Source organism: Hyperoodon ampullatus, assembly GCF_949752795.1.
Source record: "Hyperoodon ampullatus genome assembly, chromosome: 1".
NCBI classification, from domain to species: domain Eukaryota; kingdom Metazoa; phylum Chordata; class Mammalia; order Artiodactyla; family Ziphiidae; genus Hyperoodon; species Hyperoodon ampullatus.
The window spans coordinates 219,845,000-219,865,286 of NC_136914.1; the positions used below are offsets into that span (position 1 = coordinate 219,845,000).

A 20,287-nucleotide genomic window follows, 5' to 3' on the forward strand; every position below is an offset into this window, starting at 1 on the left:
AGTAATAATTATTCTAGGAATAATAACTGTGCCAAGACAGCAGACACGAATAGGACTGTCCTGGGTAAAGAGACATCTGACGTTAACACAACAAACATCCTTTTTTGGAAGTTTGTACTATTTCCTTTTTTTCAAGTTTTCTATTAAACTACCTAATATAACGTTCGGCAGTAATGTAATATTGAACACTGAGTAACAGCTCAGTTTTGTTGCCTGGAGAAGACATTTTCTAAGTGATGACACAGAATTCCCACTTCTTCCCCACACCTAAGGTCTTTCAGCATAAACTAATGTTTTAAATGGCTCTGAGGAAACAGTTTGTTTTAATATTAACAAGAGAAGTTTACCGTCTCTTGTTCATAAAACAGACTTCCGAAATGATAAACCCCAATTATGAGTCTCGGTCATAACATATTTTAAAAATCTTTATATTAACCATGAGATTCTCACAAATACATTGCCACAAAATATTTTAGAAAAGCGATATAGCCATCAAAATTAAGAAGTCTCATCTGCGGATGGTTACAGAGTTTCCCCCGGGTAATGAACTTGCACTGCGGCACACATCAGCAGCACAACGCTGGCAGGAGTGCCGGGCAGAGCGGCGAACGAGCTGATTCAGCTTCTGAAGAGCAGCATCCGCTCGGAGCACGCCTGCCCCACCAGGCTTGCGTACTGCAGCACGGCGGCCTCCTCGCTCGGGTCTCTCTGTTGCTTCTTATACACACCGTAAGGCATTATGGCCTTCTTGTAAAACACCTGCAGGCGGTCAGGTTCCTTACTGCGACCTTCATCCACTGCAGTAACAAAAAATATGGATTAAAAACAGTACCTATCAAACCACTTTTCATTTCCTAATTTAAGAATGTTTAAATGAAGTATAAAAAGTATGTATTATGTATTAAGATGTCTTCTCTGAGCAGTTATGTTCAAATGAGGGTGTGCAGTATTAAGACTAACTTGAGTATGTTAATAAATAACAAATGCCTTGCTGAAAGACAGTAAATTCCCTCCACTAAGAGAGCTGAAACATCAGGGAGAGACAAGGAATTGTATGCAATTTTTCAAATGGCTTTCAATGTCCTTATTATTTTCTCATACACGATGAAGTTTACAGCTCTCCAGCATCTTCCCTGAGTCTGATTTAAATTTATTTTGCCTCTCCCAGAGCCAACATTCACTGTGTGAAGTTTCCATCCCTGCCGTGAGGCTTTCTGCTGACTCAGCAGTCTGGGCTGACTTGAACTGGCCAGGTTGGGGTGATGGGCACTCGTGTTGTGCAGGCAGGAGGGCAGATGCTTGCAGCTTTCACGGAGACGGCCACTCTCGGTTCTCCTCTTCTTCCATATGGAAGAACTCTTGGTTTTTAGCAGGGCATACTGTTTCCCAGCCTTCCTTGCAGCCGGGTGTGGTCCTGTGACCAAGTTCTGGCCAACAGGATACAAGTAAAGGGTTTTGTAGGACAGCTGGCCCAGGGTCTTTGACTTTTTTTTTTTTTTTTTTTTTTTGCGGTACACGGGCCTCTCACTGTTGTGGCCTCTCCCGTTGCAGAGCACAGGCTCCGGATGCGCAGGCTCAGCGGCCATGGCTCACGGGCCCAGCCGCTCCACGGCACTTGGGATCTTCCCGGACCGGGGCATGAACCCGCGTTCCCTGCATCGGCAGGTGGACTCTCAACCACTGCGCCACCAGGGAAGCCCGCCTCCTTCCTTTTTTAGCCCTTCCTTCATTCTGCTGCTTAGAGCATAAATATAACAGTAGGAGCTCTAACCTCTGTCTTGCAGCTTTCTCTCGGTTCAGCAAAAACAAAAGCTAGAAGGAACCTGGGTACCTGAGAACTTCGTGGAACAAAACGGCCATTCCAGCCCTGGACTGCCTCTGTCTAGAATTCTACATAAAACAGGAAAAAACTAACTTAAGACAAATTATTTTAGGTTTCTATCATTGGCAGTCGCTCTTAATCCTAACTAATACAGAAAACAATGTTAACAGCATCTACTAAAATGTTTTTTTTTTAAATCATTGACTCAGCAAGACCAGTTCTCAGAATCATCCCACAGCTGACTAAATATGAGAATCATCTGAAGAGTTTTTTTAAAAAATACCAAAGCCTGGATCCTATTCCCAGAGATCCTGATTTAAAAACTTGTCTCAATGGAACCTGAGCATCAGTAATTTCTTAAGCCTAAGAGGTGGACTGAGAACCACTGTCCTAGAAAAACACAGACACCAGTGTTTATATATGTGTGTAAGGATATTTACAGCAATACTCTCTGTAATACTAAAAAACTGGGAGCAACATAAATGTCCATGAATGGAGAACTGGTTAATAAACATGTTAAGGTATATCCATACAGTAAAATGTTATACAGCTATTAAAAAGACAAAGGAAAATAGATTGTTAAGTGAAAAAAAAATAGGTTCAGTGTTAAAAGCCTAGTATATGCATAGAAAAAGATCTGGACAAACATACATTAACCTGTTAACAGTACTTATCTCTAACTATTCCCTTTGCCTAGAACTACCCAGCTTCTATTGGTTGCCGTCCCTGGACCCTGAGCCCCTTTTCTCTTCAGCCCAGGGGTGGCAGTGGTTTCCTGATGTTGCTACTCTCTGGGTCACATCTCTGTGCTCCTGGCTCTCAGCAATACCACTGCCTGTTATCACCAATTCCGTGAATTAAATGTTCTCTGTTGTAAATACTTCAAGTGACTTTGGTGTACCTGGCTGGACTTCAAAATATGTGTTATTTCTTACAAATTACTTTATCCAACTGAAGCAGAAAATGCACATACTTTAAAACAACTAAATATTTAACATTTACTAGGTTACCACATCCCTTACCAGGGTAAATGACAAGCAAAGGAAAAGGCAGGGACCTGGTTCCTGCTGTCAGTTTCAGACAGTTTAAAGCACATGGATTGCAACACAGAACTCTTCATCACCTGGTTATAAATGCTACTAGTAGGAAAAGGTTAGATTCAATTACGCTTAGAAACTAATACAAATAGAAAACTAGTAAAGATCAATAAGAAGAGCAAAGGAGAGAAGCAAGGACAGTGGCAAAATTGCACAAAACCGGCTAAATCTAAAACCCTGACTTTTTAAAATGGCATTTTAAAGCATGTCTATATTTAACTACACAGAATGATGTTTCACAGTTTAAACCTTTATCCTAAAATATTTTAGGACAGACATCCTTTAAAATTCAAATGAATGGAACACTTTAACAAATAAAAACTTAAGATTTGATATGCCATTATCTTATTTTATCTAGAATGAAATGCCACCCTCTAATTTTTATTCTTTTCTAGTATGACATGTAAATATGAAAACAGAAGATTAGGAAAAACCCACCATTATGTATAATTTACATCAACTATTTTAGAGTGCACTCCTCTTAGAGAGTAGGAAATTTTGTATTGTTTCATTTGTCAAAAAATATATTTCATTTCTATTTATTAAGATTACAGGAAAAGCTTTAAGATTCAGCCACTGAAACACACACTGGCTTGTGATGCTGCTGAATCTATTGTTTAACTTATATATCTGATTTTCATAAAACTTCTAAATTAATTTATAGCATTTTTAGAGAACCTTATAGCAAAGAAATCAATCAAGTTCAACAGTTCTTTTTACTCCAAATACTTTTGAGGCCTTTGTTCTGGATTAAAGTAGTCAAATGCTTAATATACTCAAAAAGTAGGTATCAACCAGCTGTTGATTTTTTAACATCACATGTAATTACCACAAAAAGTGGTAATAATGAATTGTAAAACCCTCTCCTCATTCCCTTCAATGTTAATATATCCAAGTCATCGGAGACGCAAATATATTTGGTCTCAGTGCTCAAATACTTCGGAAGTTCTTGGCATTGTAGTTACTGTTACTGCTGTTGTTTGTTTAATATTCCAAATGCCGTGTTCCTGACATTCTATCACCATTTCACCAGAAATACTGAGACTTAATTGAAACTTTTTATAAATTTATTGAAATACAAATTAGTTTTCTTAATTGCCCCCAATTCTTAAATTTTCCCATTATCACACTTCGACTATAAAAAAAAGGCACCGAAACGTCACAGAGATAAAAAGTAGCAATCAAGCATATCTTTCCCTACCTAAAAACACTTAAATTGCAGCTCAAATTTGGAATGTAAACTTAGAATTCTGCCTACCCAAAGGTGCCAAAGTATCAATCTAAAACCGCCAATACTTTTGAAAAAGGAAACAGATCAACAAGACAGAGTGTAAGAGAAACAAAGAAAAGATACACTGTAAAATGTTTAAAACTTGATATTTCAATAACTTGAACTAACGTTAACATTTTCTAGGAATTAGTCATCAATGAAATTACTGAATACTCAATAAAATGCACATTCATTTCTTACTTTATATCTTTTTAAACCATAAAAGTAATGTTTTTTTAAGAACTCAAATAATACAGAAATAGAGTGAAGTCGGCCCGCACGTACAATCCTCTCTCCAACCCCTCTCCCCCTTGCCTCCCCAAATGTCCATCCACGTTCTCAGTGTTTAACAATTCCATAAGATGCATTTAAAGATTTAAATACAGCTTCTTTTGGATTACATTCTAGCCACATCTTATATTACGGCCAGAAAATCAAATCAGTTACCCTTTCAATGGGTATTGTATTAACTTCAGAAACCAACCACTGACTATCATTATACAAACTACAATTGTGTTTTCTGGGATTAGCAGTCTGCAGTTTTATAACCATTAATTTCATCTGCAATGAAGGCAGATTCTGATTCTTAGTAGAATCTATATAATTAGTATTAAAATTTAAATTTACAACCTAAAACAAGAAAAATTCTACCAGACACTTAAAACACTGAAAATTAGTTGATTTATTTACTAAAGTTAAAAAAAAAAAGCAAATATCCTCACAAAACCCTCCTGTAATCATGTGTGTTGCTTGCCTGATACATGTTATCAGCATTTGTAGACAAAAAGCTACATAGCTAAACCGATACAGCACAACAGGCCTCTTCTTGAGGGGATCTTGAAGATACTAGAAAAATAAAGCCATTTTGAGATTAAAGGCCATTTGTCATCTCATCTAAGGGAAACTGCCAGCTCATTTTGAGATGTCTTAAAAATGTCTGCCAACAAGAACTTCTTCCATCTTTCCTTTCTCTAACATATCACAATTTAATTTCATAAAATAAAAAACAAAGGCAATCCTGCAAACCCTTTTCTGAGATAAGCATTTGATCACTAGTGATACAAATACGCTGTCAGCTCTGTGATGTTTTAATCTTCAAGGAAAACTCTGGTGGGCAGCAACTGCTTGATTTCCCCCAGCTTTTTATTCACAGGAGGTGAACTGTACATCACCGGTGCTTTCAAAGGAAAAAGCCTAGAGATCAAAGCTTTACCTCTCCTTCTTAGAGGGATTTAACTCATTCGTTATTCTTAAAGAGACTTTATAACTTCTAGGCTTTCCAGAAACTGATGAAACAGTCTGTTTTCTTAACTTCATTATTTATTGTTACAGCATTGCAAGAACATGAAACATGAAAACATAAACATAAAAACAAGTTACATACTTCTTACATACAGTTTCTCATAAAGATAGCTGTATAAATGGTAGACTCGGTAACATTAATGAAGCTAAATATCATTGGGCAAAACGGGGATATAATGGAATTTGAAAATTTGAACAAATAAATACATGATGGAACCCAACTATGAAACCAAACTCAACTCTGGAAAGTTCAAAGCCAAACATGATTTAGAACACTGTAAAGTGACAAGAGGTATTAACAAATGTTTTAATTGCCATGGGGGAGTGTATGGGGAAGGTGGAGAGAATTTGAGAGGAAGCTTTTTAGTATGGGAGAGCAAAGGGCAAGGCAAGGGAATACACAGCAGTTATGACAGAAATTAACTGAGCTCAATCAGTGAAGTCTTCAAGCCCACTTGGTGGAAGGCTCAAAAATCGACTTGGGAATCCCTCAGGGAGAATTACACATTTTCATATTCTGTAAGGAATACTGTTGGCTAGTCATTTCACTCAGAATATTTTTTTGGTAAAAATGAAAACTAAGAAAACAAATCTAAACTTAGCTTATTTGTGAAAGAATATGCAACAACAGCTTTACAGCAACAAGTCTCACACCATACAATTCACCCATTTAGAGTGTACGAATCTATGGTTTTTAGTGTAGTCACAGAGGTGTGTAACCATCACAACAATCAATTTTAGAGCGTTTTCAGCAACCCAGAAAGAAACCCCAGACCTATTAGCGGTCACTTCCCACTGTCCCGAACTTCCTCAGCCCTAAGCAATACCAATCTCTCTATAGAATCAGACAATATGTGATCTTTTGTGACTGATTTATTTAGCACAATGGTTTCGAGGCTCATCCACATTACAGCAGGCATCAGCACTTCACTCCTTTTTATTGCCAAATCATACTATTGTAGGGATACACAGTAGTTCCCCCTGTCTTATCTGCAGTTTTGCTTTCCTCGGTTTCAATTACCTGTGGTCAACCACAGTCCGAAAATATTAAATGGAAAATTCCAGAAATAATTCGTAAGTTTTAAAGGGTGCACTCCTTTGAGTAGTGTGATGAAATCTCGCACCACCCCACCCCATCCCTCGGATCATCCCTTTTGTCCAGTGTATCCCACCTGTTAGTCATTTGGTAGCCATCTTGGTTATCAAGTCAACTGTCATAGTATCACAGTGCTTGTGTTCAAGCAACCCTTACTTTACTCAATAATGGCTCCAAGTGCAAGGGTAGTGATGCTGGCAATTCGGATATTCTCTTACTGTGCCTAATTTGTAAATTAAACTTTATCATAGGTATGTATATAGGAAAAAACATAGTACATAGGGTTCAGTATATCCATGGTTTCAGGCATCCACTGGAGGTCTTAGAACATATCCCCTGAGGGTTAAGGGGGAACTACTGTATCAATTTTTATCTATCCATTCAGCAGTTGATGGACATATGGGTTATTTACTTTTAAACTACTATAAATAATGCTGTTATGGACATTTGTGTACAAGTCTCTGTGTTTTCATTTCTCTTGGATATATACCTAAAAGTGAAATTACTGGGTCCTATGATAACTCTGTGTTGAACCTACTGAAGAACTGCCAGACGTTTTCCAAAGTGGCTGAACCATTTTACATTCCTACCAGCAGTGTATGAAAGTTCCAATTTCTTCACATCCTCATCAACACCCGTTTTTATCTGCTTTTCCTATTGTAGCCATCCTAGTGGGTATGACGTGGCATCTTACTGTGATTTTTTTTTTTTTTTTTTTTTGCGGTACGCGGGCCTCTCACTGTTGTGGCCTCTCCCGTTGCGGAGCACAGGCTCCGGATGCGCAGGCTCAGCGGCCATGGCTCACGGGCCCAGCCGCTCCGCGGCACATGGGATCCTCCCAGACCGGGGCACGAACCCGTATCCCCTGCATCAGCAGGCGGACTCTCAACCACTGCGCCACCAGGGAGGCCCTTACTGTGATTTTGATTTGCACTGGGTCAAAGCTAATGATGATAAGTTTCTTTTCATGTTCTTATTGGTCATTCATATATCCTCTTTCTATTCAAATCATTTGTCCATTTTTAAACTGGGCTTTTTATTGAGCTATAAGAGTTGTTTATATATTCTGGGTATTAGATCCTTATCAGATATATGATTTGCAAATACACCCTCCCATTCTATGACCTGCCTTTTTACTTTGTTGATGATGTCTTTGGAAGTATACAAGTTTTTAACTTTGATGAAGCCAAATTTATTATTTTTTTCTTTTGTTGCTTGTGCTTTTGGTGTCATATTTAAGAACCATCACCAAATCCATGGTCATGAAGATTTACTCCTATTTTTGTTCCCTAAGGGTTTTATGGTTTTAGCACTTACATTTGGATCCAATCCATTTTGAGTTAATTTTTGTATATCATGTGAAACAGGGAATCAACTTCATTCTTTTGCATGTGGATATCCAGTTGACCCAGAACCATTTGTTGAAAAGATTATTCTTTCGTCCACTCAACTGTCTCGGTATCATTTTTGAAAATCAATTGACCATAAATATGAGTTTCTTACTGGACTCCCAATTCTAGTCCACTAATACATATGTCTATCTATATGCCAGAACCACACAGTCTTTAACTCTATTCTTCTTTTTCAGGATTGTTTTGGCTATTCTGGGTTCCTTTAATTTTTTTTTTTTTGCGGTACGCGGGCCTCTCACTGTTGTGGCCTCTCCCATTGCGGAGCACAGGCTCTGGATGCGCAGGCTCAGCGGACATGGCTCATGGGCCCAGCCGCTCCGCAGCATGTGGGATCTTCCCAGACCGGGGCACGAACCCGTGTCCCCTGCATTGGCAGGCGGACTCAACCACTGCGCCACCAGGGAAGCCCTGGGTTCCTTTAATTTTCATGTGACTTTTAGGATCAACAATCAATTTCTACAAAGAAGCCAGCTGTTATTTTAATAGGAATTGCATTTAATCTGTAGGTCAATTTGAAGACTTAACAATATTAAGTCTTCTGATCCATGAACATGGAATTTCCCCCCCCCATTTATTTAGGTCTTCTGTAATTTCTTTCAACAATGTTTTGTATTTTACAGAATATAAATTTTTCATTGCTCTGCTAAATTTGTTCCTAACAATTCTTTTTGATGTTATTATAAATAAAACTGTTTACTTAATCTCATTTTTAGATGGTTTATTGCAAGTATACAGAAATAAAACTGAGTTTGGTGTGTTGATCTTTTATCCAGTAACCTTGCTGAATTCATTTATTAGTTCTGATCGTTTTTTAGTACAGTCTTTAGGATTCTCTATATACAAGATCATGTCATCTGCAAATAAAGATGGTTTTATGTCTTCCTTTCCAATCTGGATGCCTTTTATTTCATTTTCTTGCCTAACTGTCCTGGTGGAAATATCTTTTTAAAGGGAAAAAACTACATAATGTTGTCAAACTCGTGATATGATGGTAATTAAAAAAACCTCTTGACTCCCAGAAATCATAATATAAAACTAATTCATCAAGATGATTCTTACCAGAAAGAACTCCAGATTAGTTCTGATGTTATGGCATCAAAGCCCTGGAAAAAGGTCACCAGAGGAAAACAGGATAATGCCAGACTCAGTCTACAGCGTACAAAAATCACACCAACTTTACCTCCTGCCTCAGCTCACTGCCGTGAGGACTCTACTTAGATACTGGTTACTGGTTACCTAAGTAAAATGCTAACAGGAAACCCCTCCTGATGATGAATAAGGGTTGTATTCTTTCAAATTTCTACTCTATGTGTTTTGATCCTTAAATACACTCTTAAATACTTTCTTTTTCACCACCAATGTTTACCCTAATAAAGGCTACACTTAAAAACTTGTAACAATATAATAAATGTAAATTGAAACATGTAAAACTTACCATTACAGAGTTTCTCAAAGACAAAGGAAGCTGGTTTGTGCAGCTGCTGGTGTGTATAGGGGCTGGGGCCAAAGAGGCAGTCTGCGAGTCCAGAGCCACCTAAGCCCTTCCTGGCTTGTGTGGTCAAGAGATTATTTACATACAAAGGAACTGATCATATAAATAAATATACTGAGAAAAATGGGAGCTGGATTTCTCTGTCAGAGAAGGGCTAGAAAGGGAGAAGACTAGAATAAGTTCTGCTGTGTTGGATCAGAATTGGAGGTACAGGTGAAAACTCACGGTGTTTATACACTGTATCGACATACAAATACACAAGTAGATATAAGTACGTGAGTGTATTTCCTAGATCTGTCTGTTGAGAGGGCTTGGAAGCAATGAAACCCCAGTAGCAATGAGCATACTTATTGCCCAGATCTTGTTTACGAAATATTACTCTCCACAAAAAGGAACTAGAGCTCCTTGGAGAAGTGCCTGAATGCAGAGCTGGGTCAGGGAAAGTACAAGATAAGCCTGGAGTATTTTGTGCCAGAAAGTAAATGCGCAAAAAATGTTGGAGATGCATCAAAAGAATACAGGAGTCACCTTGAAAAGGTCCCTGCTGGCCAAGTCTGAGACAATTTGAGCATTCAAAACAAATAATGAGAGTAATCGATTATACAATACATTGACCAAAATGTTAGGATTTCATGAGTCCACAATGACATAAACAAGCAAACGGAGAAGGGATGGCTCTTCCTTGTAGTAGAATACCAACTAAGAAAAGTAGAAGTAATGATTGAATGAGAAAAATCATTTGCCAGCTATCTCAGTAATAAATGATCCAAATAAGAATCATCAATGAAAGTAAAAATTAATAGATACGTTTGATAAAGGTATTTACATTGTCCCAAAGTATCTCCCTACAAAATATTTACTTACTAACATATACAAAATACTTATTAACTTTACAGCAGTGACACCTGCATATCTCACTTTATGAAGTGAGACAACTTCAAGTCCCCAGCAGTCAGATGAAGATGTCGCAGTAAGAAAAGAACTCAGCATCATTTCCAGGGTATTCTTCCCAAAACTACATAACCTGAATCTAGTTATGAAGAAACATTTGAGGAAAACAAATTAAGGGATATTCAACAAAGTAACTGGACCGTATTCTTCAAAAATGTCAAGGCAATGAAAAACCTGGAGTGCACTAAGGAACTGTTCCAGGGAAAAGGGGGCTAAAGAGACATGACAATAAATGCAACACATGATCCCAACCTGAACTCTGGATCAGAAAGAAAAGAAGGTAAAAGGAAAGTAGGTTTGTAAGTATGTGTGTGTGGTTTTGTGTCATAAGGGACATCACTGGAAAAATCTGTGGCATCTGAATAGGGTCCGTGGATTAGATGGTAGTAATATATCCATGCTACCTTCCTGGCTTTGATGGCTGTACTCTGATTATGTACAAAAGTGTTCCAGTTTTCAGGCAATACACACTGAAATATTTAAGGATAATGGCTCAATATATCTACAACTTACCCTCAAATGGTTGAGAAAAAAATACAGAACAAAAGGGATGAAATGATTAGGCAAATGTGGAAATACATTAACAACTGGGGAATCTGGGTGAAGAATATGAACAAGTTCTTTGTATTAGTATTACAATTTTTCTGTAAATTTGAAATTATTTCAAATAAAAAAATTAACAAATGCTAAACTATGTTCTTCAGCATCCCATCATAAACCCTCCTATTTGTGTGTGTGTGTTTGGAACCCAAGCATTACATTTGTACTTTTTTCAATTGTTAAATTTTGTTCTGACATATTCTCATCACTCCAGCCTACTGAGGTATTTTCATATTGTTTCTTTTCTTCTGGCAAGTTAGAGATCCTTACCAGCTTCAGAGTATCTGTAAATTTAGCTATCAAGATAGGAATAAAAAGCTTAAGTAGAGTTCTGAAAAGAGGGAAAAGCAAAAGGTAATACTGTAAGTCAATACATGAATAGCTAATAATTTTTTTTAGTTATCAAACATGTTCAATCAGTTCATTTTAGGATCAATGATGTTCCCTTGGTTTGACAAATTAGCTTTTTTCTAAATCAATACCTTTAAATTCCACCATATCTGACAGCTCATGAAAGGTATTACCATAATGGTAATGACGTTGCTGGTCACAAAGTCAAATTCCCAAATACAACAAAAGTTAGCTATAATACTAATTTCCGAAGAGTGAATCTGGCTTTGGGTTGATTTTGATTCCTTCCAAGGGAATTAAGCTAGAGACTTCTAAAAGTACCTTCAAGCAGCAAAGACTTTTGAAAATTTCCTGGGGAAATTTTCAAATCCTCATAAAATAAAATTTGAAATTACAGTATTTACCATAGGGGCAAACACAAATTCACTTTTCTTTGCCAAAGGTCTCAATCCAGAAACCTGTCCTCTTCCTCATTCTTGGTCTCAGCTCAATCTGCATACTGAGTCATCCCTCAGTATCCATGGGGGATTGGTTCCAGGACCCCCAGCAGATACCAAAATCCGAGGATGCTCATATTCCTTATATAAAATGTTGTAGTATTTGCACACAACCTATGCAATCCTCCCGTATACTTCGAATCACATCTAGATTATTTATAATACCTAATACAGTGTAAATGCTATATAAATAGCTGCCGGCAAGTGGCGAATTCAAGTTTTGCTTTTTGCAACTTTCTGGAATTTTTCTAATAGTTCCTTTCCACTAACTTTCACAAAAGCTGAAGACTCTGCTATCTGGCACAAATAAAACTCTCTGTGACCCCTACCTTTTCTCCAGTTACCTTACTCTTTCTCTCCTTTAAAGAGCGTTTATATTAACGGCCATTTCCTCACCTCCCCACTCACTCCACAGGCTATTTCAATGTGTATCTTGGTCCAATCACCTTCATTCTATTCACTAAGGTCAAAGGGTCTCCCTGACATTGAACACGAAAAAAACATTGCAGTCTTTACCACCCTCAGCAAAGTATAAACTCAGAGGACCACTTCCTCCTCTTTGAAATCCACTCTGCCTTCCACTTTCCTGACACCATTTATCCTGGTTATTCTCTTACCACCAGGGCAATTCTTTACTTGACTGTTAAATGTTGGGAGTTAGTGTTCTGTTCTAGGTTGTTCTTTCTTCTTGCTCTACATTTTCTCCCTCGGAAATTTCATCCATGTCCATGGATTCAATTACCATTTTTAAGTCTGACCTCCAAATCCTTAGGTCCAGCCAAAATTTTTCCTCAGGAGACTTGATAATACTACGTGTGGCTAAGGGCAAATTCACATTATCTTGGTCAGAGCAATCCTACTTCTAGGAGTCCATTCTACATAAATATCAGTATGTGTGCAAAAAGATGTATAAACTCTCTTGTAGCATTATTTGTAATTTAAATTAAAAAATTTCAAACTTAAATGTCCATCAATGGGGGGGGTTATTATCAATAATACATATCATAGTATGCAACCATTAAAAAGGAATGGGTAAACATACTTATACCATATAATCCAGCAATTGTGCTTCCTGGTATTTGACCAAAGGAGCTGAAAACTTATGTCTACACAAAAACCTGCAAATAAATGTTTATAGCAGCTTTATTCATTAATTGCAAAATGTGGAAGCAAATGTGTGCCAGGATTTCCTTCAGTAGGTGAATGGATAAACAAATTGTGGTACGTCCATACAATGGACTATCATTCAGTGATGAAAGGAATGAATTATCAAGAAAAGAAAAGACATGGAGGAAACTTAAATGCATATTACTAAGTGAAAGAAGCCAACCTGAAAAGGCTACAGACTGTATATGATTCCACTACTATATGACAAGCTGGAAAAGGCAAAACCATGGAGACAGTAAAGAGATCAGTGGTTGTCAAGGGATTGGGAGGGGAGGGATAGATAGATGAATGAGGGAGCACAGGGGATTTTTAGGGCAATGAAACAATTCTGTAAAATAACGTAATGGTAGACACATGTTGTTATACATTCATCAAAATCCATAAAATGTATACCACAAAGACTGAACCCTAACGTAAACTTTGCACTTTTGTTAATAATAATGGGTCAATGTTGGCTTATCATTTATAACAATGTATTATACTAATACAAGATGTTAATAATAGGGGAAACTGGGAGTGGGGGATTGGAGAGCATATAGGAACTCTGTACTTTAGACTCAATTTTTCTATAGACCTAAAACTGCTTTTAAAAAAAAGTCTATTCATAAAAAAAGTAAGAAAAATTTAAGATATTAACAATAGGGGAAATTGCAGACTCTCAAAGAAAACACATTAAATACAGTAAGCTAAATTCTAGTGCAGTGGTTCTCAACCTTGGTTGCACATTAGAATCACTTGGGAAGCTTTAAAAAATTCTGATACTCAGGATACACTGTGGGATCATCAGTATCTGGAAGTGGGGCCTACAGACGATGATGAAGAATTCCCTCATCATACAGTCAGACATAGATGACACCTTAAAAAAATCAGTGTATGAATATAAGGGGGCATTAACAATTTCTTGCCACTTGGCTTTAAAAATAGTGCTCAGCGGTGCTTTGTGACTGCCTGGAGGGGTGGGATGGGGAGGGTGGGAGGGAGGGAGATGCATGAGGGAGGGGATGTGGGAACAGATGTATATGTATGACTGATTCACTTTGTTATAAAGCAGAAACTAATAAAAAAAAAAAAAAGAAAATAAATAATTTTGATTCTTTGTTAAAAAAAAATAAAAAAAAAAAAAATAAAATAAAAATAGTGCTCAGGACAGAGGATTACTTTAAAAAACAAACAAAAAACCCACAAAGATGTAGCAGTAAAAATCCTATACAGCCACATTCATATGGCCATTTTTCATTTCTGCTCCCATTAAAGCTTCAGAATGGAGAGAGTGACACTCAGGTGTGCCTTAATAATAGTGCAAACAAGCACAGAGAAAACAAACCTCAGTTGTCATCTTATATCTTAGTACAGTAATGTTTTGATTCACTATTTTTGTATTAGAAGATAGCAGATTTCTATTTAATTTTATTTGTTATATGATAAAGTGAATCTGTGGAGACTAAAAAGCTAATATATTAACAATAGATGAGAAAAAGAGAGAGGAATTGATGGTCCCTTAAAAGTACATTTAGGAACATCAAAACCTCAGGAGTAACAGACTGTCACAGTGGTATTAAAACGGAACAGGACCCTATGGTCCTTGCCTCCCCATGTCCTCGGCCTGCCTTTTGTCTGTGGAAAAATTTGAGTCAAGAATAACAGAGACCAAATAATAATAGTTTAGTCATTAAGCATAGTCAAGGACCTTTAGTTCTTCCTCAAGTGCTACAGATAACATTCTGAGCCACATCCTGCGAGCTGTCTTATAGATACTGAAACCCCCGCCAGGTGGAAGAAGTGAACTACATGGTGACCAGACTGTAGCCACGACATAAGCTGCCACAATTCCGAGAATTGGCCTCAAAGAAATGGAAACAAACCGACCCTGGACCTGAAGATTAACTGTACCTAAAACAATCGAGATGACGCTGGTCAGACCACCAATGACCAATTTCAAGATGACTGTCAGAGCTGGCTGTGCTGTTTCTGCATGCAGCCCCCTCCCTCTGTCTATAGAAGCTCTTGCCCCCTGATTGTCAGGGGAGGGGGGAGTCGGCCTTTGGACAGGCGTCCACCCTCGCCCTCCCCCACCCCCTGTTGACAGCATCCAAAGTAAAGCAAACTTTCCTTTCCACAAACCTGGCCTCTTTATTGGCTTTTGAGCGGTGAGCAGCTGGATCCCACTTTCGGTTAAAGTTTCATCTATCAGAACTGTGCTTATTGTCACAGATCTACTCTTTTAAAACTTGATTTCCTTTTCTGAATTTTTAAACCTAAAACTGGTTGCTATAATCACTCTGAAAGTTAATATAGGAAGTAATAGTAGAGTGACTAAAAAAAAGCCCTTTATAAAACTTGGATCAGATTTTATCAGGTTCAATTTTTACCAGGCAATAAATTTACAGATTTTTCTCAATCATCCATTTACCACACATTAACTACCTGTAACATGTTTAATATTTTTCAAGACACAGTCAGAAACGCAAAGCTAAAACAAACGTGATAGTTTAAACAATTCCTAACTAGTAAAAAATCATTCTTTGGACTTTTTAAAAATTAAATAAAAGACAAGAGGGCTTCCACTTGCCGGAAGATGAAACAGACCTACTTTTCCCTATTGTCCCACTAAGTACAACTGAAAACCCTTGGCATCATATATAAAACAAACATAAGAAGACACTGAAAGGTGAGAGAAGGTGAGAGCCCAGTAGGGTCTCTGAGACCCGAGGAAGGACACGGTGGTGAGCTCCCTGTGTTTTCTTATTGCCCTTTTATTCCAGATGGCATACTGGAAAAGCTGGAAACTTAAAACACCAACATACAGACCAAAAACATAAAAGTACCATGAAAAGCCTTCTCAATCTAACCAAAGGACCAGGAAAGGGACGGCCTAGCAAAAAAGGAAACTTTTAGATAATAACCTCAAAAAACACAAAACTGCCACAACTTACCCAACATGGAATAGATAATGTAAATAACCCTATAATTAGTGAAGAAATTGAATGTGCGATTAATCCCTGAAAAAGAAATATCCAGACCCAGATGGTTTCACTGGAGAACTTTACCAAACAGTTAAAGAAGAATTAACACCAATTTTATCAATCTCTTTCAGAAAGTAAAAAAGGAGTGAACCCAAACAGACAAAGGCAATACAAAAAAGAAAACTACAAACTAGTATCCCTTATGAATATGCACGCAAAAATCCTTTCCAAAATGTTGGCAAACAGAATTTAGCAGTTGGGTTTATCCCAGGGATGCCAGGCTGATTCAGTATTCGAAAACTGTCAATATAATCTACTACAGAAAAGAAAAATTACATGATGACATCAACTGATGCAGAAAATACACTTGACAAATTCACAGGCATGCATGATAAAAACTCTCAGGACACTAGGAATATAGGGGATCTTCCTCAACTTGATTAAGAGTGAATACTTTCCCCTCTAATATTCGGCAGGGATGTCTGCTCTCACAATTTTTATTCAAAATAGCTCTGGACATTCTAGCCAATGCAATAAGGCAAGAAAAGGAACTAAAAGGCATACAGATTGGAAAAGAAGAAATTAAACTGTTTTTACTTGCATATGACGTAATAGTCTATGCAGAAAATCTCAAGGACTCTATAAAACAAAAGCTATAAGTAAGTTCAGCAAAGACACAGGATACAAGATCAACATGCAAAAACATACTATAATGCAAATCACATATCTGATAAGGGATTAATATCCAGAATATATAGAGAAGTCTTAAAAGTCAACAACAAAAAACCCAGTTTTCGATTTAAAAACAGGAAAGGACTCGATAGATATTTCTCCAAAGAAGAGAAATAGGTATATATACAAAAGGATTGAAATCAGGGACTTAAACAGATATTTGTACACCCATGTTCATAGCAGCATTATTCACAACTGCCAAAAGGTGGAAGCAACCCAAATATCTATTGACAGATGAAAGGATAAACAAAATATGGTATATACATATGGAAGAATATTATTCAATCTTAAAAAGGAATGAAATTCTGACACATGCTACAACGGGGAATAACCTTTGAAGGCATTATGCTAAGTGAAATAAGCCAGTCACAAAAAGGACAAATACTGTTTGAGAGCACTCATATGAGGTACTTAAGGGTAGTCAAATTCATAGAGACCAAAATTAGAATCATGGTTGCCAGGAGCTGGGGGAGAGAAGAATGGAGAGTTATTGTTTAAGGGGTACAGTTTCAGTATAGGATAATGAAAAAGTTCTGGAGATGAATGGGGTGATGGTTGTGCAACAATGTGAATGTATTAAGTGCCATTAAACTGTATACTTAAAAATGGCTAAAATGGTAAATGTTATCCTATGTATATTTTACAATTGAAATAAATAATTAATTTTAAAAGATCAACTGTATTTCAATATACTAACAATAAACACATGGAAACTAAAATAAAAAACACCACACCACTTATAACTGCTTTAAAAAAAATACTTAGGTGTAAGTCTAATTCTTTAATAGGTATGTACAGGACTTGCATGCTGAAAACTATAAAATGCTCGTGAAAGAAATCAGAGATGATCTAAATAAGTGGATAGATAAACCATTTTCATGGATTATAAGACTTACAGTGAAGATATCAATTCTTCTCAAATTGATATATAGATTTAACAAAATTCCTATCAAAATCCCTACAAGTATTTTTATAGATATAAACAAGACTATTCTAAAATTTATATGGAAAGGCAAAGGAACTAGAAGAGCTAAAACCATTCTGAAAAAAATAAAGTTGCAAAAGAGTCACTCTACCCAATTTCTAAGACCTGTTATATAGCTACAGCAATCAAGACTGTATAGTGTTGGCAAAGGGTAGACATATGGATGTGTAGAACAGAATAGAGAATCCAGAAATAGCCCCACACAAGTATGGCCAACCAATTTTTGACTAAAAAAAAATCAATTAAACGGAGGAAGAACCTTTTCAATAGTGCTGGAATACTTGCATATCCATAGGCAAAAAATTAAATCTTGACCTAAACTTCACATCTTATACAAAAATTAACTCAAAATAGATCACAGATTTAAACGTTACATGTAAAAATATAAAACTTTTAGAAGATATTTGAGACCTAGGGCTTAGTGAAGAGTTCTTAGATATAACACCAAAAGCATGACACATAAAAGAAAAAAGTGATAAACTGGACCGCATTAAAATTAAAACTTTTGCTCTGTGAAAGACCCTGTTAAAGGGATGAAAAGACAAGTTGGTAAGGACTTGTATCTAGAATATATAAAGAACTCTTGTAACTCAACAACATAAAAGCAAACAATCCATTTAGAAAATGCACAGGGCTTCCCTGGTGGCGCAGTGGTTGAGAGTCCGCCTGCCGATGCACGGGACACGGGTTCGTGCCCCGGTCCGGGAAGATCCCACATGCCGTGGAGCGGCTAGGCCCGTGAGCCATGGCTGCTGAGCCTGCGCGTCCGGAGCCTGTGCTCCGCAACAGGAGAGGCCACATCAGTGAGAGGCCCTCGTACCGCAAAGAAAAAAAAAAAAAAAAGCCTCAATTAGAAAATGCACAAAAGACAGGAGGATACACTTCACCGAAGGGAATGTTTGGATGGTAAATAAGCACATGAAAAGGTGTTCGACATCACTAGCCATAAGGGAAACACAAAATAAGACCACAGTGAGATACCGTTACCCATCTATTAGAACAGCTAAATTTAAAAATAGTAACAAAACCAAATGCTGGCAAGAGTGTGAAGAAACTGTATCTTTTAGACTTTGTTAGTGGTAATATAAAATGGTACAGCCACTTTGGAAATGTTTGGCATTTAGTTTGGTAGTAACTAAATGGAAAACAGTTTGGCAGCTTCTTAAACACATACAACTTACCATACAACTCAGCAATTATACTCCTAGGCATTTATCCCAGAGAAACAAAAACTGAAGTCTAGACAAAAACCTGTATAACAAATGTTTATAGTAGTTTTTTTTGGTAACAGTCCTAAGTTGGAGACAACCCTGATGTCCTTCAATAGTCAAATGGTTAAACAAACCGTGGTATACATCTATTATCCACACCACGGAACACTACGCGGCAGTAAGAAGGAATGGACTGTTTGATACATTAAGAAAGAAACACCACCACCACCACCCGGCCCCCAGAGAGAGGGAGAGCGCGTGCGAGTGGGCGCGAGCGGGTGCGAGCAACTCACAAAGGCAACAGAGTAAAATACCCAGGATGTTCTCATTGTGCCAAGTCTTCATAGTGTAGTTATTTTAGCAGAAAAGTCCCTAATAACCTCTGAGATTAGTGGTCAAAGGTAGTATTTCAAGATTTTACTGATTTTCATAAGCCAAAGCAAAACCGTAGCACCTTATGTACAAATTTAAAATATTCCAGGTTTCATTATGTATCATGTTGTTTAAGACTGTCTGCTTTTGAACCTAAAGACCAATTACTGGGCTTCCCTGGTGGCGCAGTGGTTGAGAGTCCGCCTGCCGATGCAGGGGATACGGGTTCGTGCCCCGGTCTGGGAAGATCCCACATGCCGCGGAGCGGCTGGGCCCGTGAGCCATGGCCGCTGGGCCTGCGCGTCCGGAGCCTGTGCTCTGCAGCGGGAGTGGCCACAACAGTGAGAGGCCCGCGTACTGCAAAAAAAAAAAAAAAAAAAAAGACCAATTACTTCTTTGTGGTTTAAAGTTCAAACAATGCTATAAAATAAATACTTTGATCAATAAAACCAAATTTTAATAATAAGTCTGATCTGACTTAATAACAATAACTCACTGTGCTTGATTTTTTTTTTTTTTTTTTTTTTTTTTTTTTTTTTTGCGGTAGGCGGGCCTCTCACTGTTGTGGCCTCTCCCCTTGCGGAGCACAGGCTCCGGAGCACAGGCTCAGTGGCCATGGCTCACGGGCCCAGCCGCTCCGCGGCATGTGGGATCCTCCCAGACCGGGGCACGAACCCGTGTCCCCTGCATCGGCAGGCGGACTCCCAACCACTGCGCCACCAGGGAAGCCCCCTGTGCTTGATTTTTTAATAATTTATTATTCAAGATGAGTGGAGGATTTATAAGATAGTTCCTTAACTGGAAAAAAAAAATCTTATCAGGACCTTTCATTTATCCACTGCAATTAAGAGCAATCTCAAAATGAGACTTTACACATTCATTTCAGAGTATCTTTTCAATGAATGAACAAATTAATAAATGTTTAAATTTTCTTACACATAAAAACACCCAAACCTTTAAGGCAAAC

At 37.6% G+C, this 20,287-nt stretch overlaps 1 protein-coding gene across 8 annotated transcripts in view; it reads right to left on the bottom strand.

The window, feature by feature from the left end:
- Positions 1 to 407: 407 nt before the first annotated feature.
- Positions 408 to 20,287, bottom strand: part of ATE1 (arginyltransferase 1) — a gene marked incomplete at its 5' end in the record, with an annotated part of 160,830 nt that continues 140,950 nt past the window's right edge. For all 8 annotated transcript variants that reach the window (XM_079715115.1, XM_079715112.1, XM_079715113.1 and 5 more), the window contains one exon: positions 408 to 797. In XM_079715115.1, coding sequence (XP_079571241.1) covers positions 619 to 797 — 179 coding nt within the window. In that variant the 3' untranslated portion in view covers positions 408 to 618. The remainder of the gene's footprint in view (positions 798 to 20,287) is intronic.